This window comes from Mus pahari, chromosome 4 (genome assembly GCF_900095145.1).
Source record: "Mus pahari chromosome 4, PAHARI_EIJ_v1.1, whole genome shotgun sequence".
Lineage (NCBI taxonomy): Eukaryota > Metazoa > Chordata > Mammalia > Rodentia > Muridae > Mus > Mus pahari.
Window position 1 is genome coordinate 75,558,909 of NC_034593.1, and position 2,687 is coordinate 75,561,595.

General features: G+C 38.6%; 1 protein-coding gene across 6 annotated transcripts in view; it reads left to right on the top strand.

Annotated features, from left to right (window-relative positions):
* Fbxw7 (F-box and WD repeat domain containing 7) overlaps positions 1 to 2,687 on the top strand; it is a 164,944-nt gene that overhangs the window by 148,351 nt on the left and 13,906 nt on the right. For all 6 annotated transcript variants that reach the window (XM_021195786.2, XM_029537311.1, XM_029537312.1 and 3 more), the window contains one exon: positions 2,007 to 2,141. In XM_021195786.2, coding sequence (XP_021051445.1) covers positions 2,007 to 2,141 — 135 coding nt within the window. The remainder of the gene's footprint in view (positions 1 to 2,006; positions 2,142 to 2,687) is intronic.

Consider the following 2,687-nt stretch of genomic DNA (forward strand, 5'->3'; position numbering starts at 1 on the left):
AAAGGAAAGGAAAGGAAAGGAAAGGAAAGGAAAGGAAAATCAGCAGGGCATATTGATGCATGTCTTTAATCCCTGCACTCTGGAGGTTGAGGCAGGCAGATCTCTATGAGTTGGAGGCCAGCCTTGTCTTCAAAGTGAGTTCCAAGACAGCCAGAGCGACACAGAGAAACTTTCTTGGGGGTTGGGGGTGGGGTGTCTCTTTCGAGTAAACTATAGGATCCTGCCAGTTTTGGGGAATCACTGTGCCAGACAAAGTCTCTTATTATAGAGGCTTAAGGCTGTAAAGTAGAAGAGGGACTTTGCCTGGGAAATAGAATAGAAGAGTAAAGATAGGAAGCTTGGGAGGCCATTTGGAGATCTGAATATCATAATCTAGAAGAAATGCTGGTAGCTTAGCTGGTACAGTAACGACTAAGTCTTAGATATGTTTTGAACTTCTTGAATTTGTTTGTCTCTGAGCCTCCTGCATCTGCATTCTCCTTTCAAATGCTTAATTAAAATTTCACTTTTGTTGAGTCAGAATAGTTGTTCATCTCCCAAAATGGCCTTGGCTATGATATTGTCTACAGATTTTTTTGTAATATAGGACAGGTGAAATAACCAACATACTATTTTAAAAAAATTCAAATTCTGTGAGGGATGTGAGTCAATAAATTGTAACTTTAAGTTATTTATACTTTGTGGTCAGTGATGAATCAAATTTAGCCATGTTGTCAGATGGGCAGAATCTGAGGCAGTGTCTGAGTGCTGTGGGATCAGACAACCAATTCATTGCTATGACTCCTGGGTGGGACGTTCTCCATGTTGCATTTCAAAGCTTTGTGTGTAGAGACTGTCTGAGCACAGACCCCTGAGGACAAGTGAATGCTTTCAATGTTGTACGTGCAAGAGAAAAGAGAGCACATGACTTACTGGAGCCCTTGGCTCCTTACACTGGCAAAGTGGAGTAGGTCACGGGCATAGTTCAGTGCTAACCGGACGGAGTTCCATAGTGCTCACATCACTGCAGAATCTAAGGGAGCACATCCCTCTTGAGTTACTCGAGTGCCGCTTCCTGCAAGCCTTTAAGTCTCTTACATCTTATGGAATCTGAGTGCAAGTATTAGAGGAAGGGCCATACCTTGCTTGTTACTCTTTTCCCATCCATGTCCAAAATGGTGCCATAGCCCCCCATAGGTGTCTTCATCAGAGGCCTGTGTTGATATGTTTTCACATAACAATTGTGAAGTTACTTAAATGGTTTACTTGGTTATTACAAAATTCCAGCATTTTAAATTATTCATATGGCCTTAAATTTGTTCCTTTAAAGAGCCATGGCTTTTGTAAGCAGTCATGCTCTCTGAGGGAAAGTATTAAAAATAACTGAAGATTTTTTTTAAAGGAACCCATACTTTGAAGTATATGTGTTTTCATTTTTCATAAGTACAGCTTTTTTTTTTTATTCATTTTGGGCTTTTGTTTATATTCTAATTTTGCAGTATTAACTCAGCTAATCTTTTCTAATTTTTCGATTGCTTGCCATTTCTTACCTATATTTTTATAAAATAAAGCATTTAAAGTTTTTAGAAGATACTTGTCAGATATGAATAACCAACTATTTTTTATGTTGCAAATCTCTTAGCTCTTAGATGAAAACCTTATTCAAGCTGTAAAATGTTATGGCTGTCCACTAAAGAGAGTATATAGAGAAAAATGATCTATCAAAATTACCTATTTATTCAGTAACCCACATGGATGTTTCTAGAACAAGATTTTTGTGTCTCCCAGTGTCTTGGTGTTAGAAGAATGCATAACTCTTATAATTAAAAATAAATGCAGACTTTGGTTTTCTTTGCCAGTCATGACTTTTAATGCTTTGTGGAAAGGTACTGAGTAAACTTGCTGAAACTAAAAACTGCAGTCGCTTCAGTGGCTTCTGTCCATGGGTCCACTGCTCAAACATGGCTATGCAGGGACTTGCAGGTCTTCTGTATGAATTTGTAATGTGTCCAATTCCTCTTTGGTAGAGCTGGAGTGGACCAGAGAAGTTGCTGGCTTTAGATGAGCTCATTGACAGCTGTGAACCAACACAAGTGAAGCATATGATGCAAGTGATAGAGCCTCAGTTCCAGCGAGACTTCATCTCCTTGCTTCCTAAAGAGGTGAGTAAGGGACTGTCAGCCTCACCCCACTGGGTGCTGTCCAGTGGTTATGGGTGCGTAACCACCGCCTGTAAGCAGTGTCCTGCTCATTATGGTTGACACTTGGACAAACTGCTATAGCCTTTTGGTACAGTTGTCACATAAAGTGCATTCATACCATGGTACTGCTTCCTTCCACTTGGATAAAGTAAGGCTTCCTGTGACAGTCACTGAGTTTCTTCAAGAATTTTTTCCCCTTGGTTATCTAAAGGCTGGCTTTAGTTATTTGGTCATTTTTTTAGTTATTTAGTTGTGTTTATTATTTATAGTGGATGTTTTCAAAATTCTGGATTCATTTAAGCAGCAATACTATTTTTGTTTTTATTTTGTTAATTATTTAATGCCCCTTCAAGACCAGTAATTTTATAATTTTTGCATTTCTCTGGTTATTACATAATACAATTTTGCTAATATATAGAATTTTACCATGTGCCATTGTGGCATTTCTACTAATCTCATCTATGAGAGAGAGAGAGAGAGAGAGAGAGAGAGAGAGAGAGAGAGAGA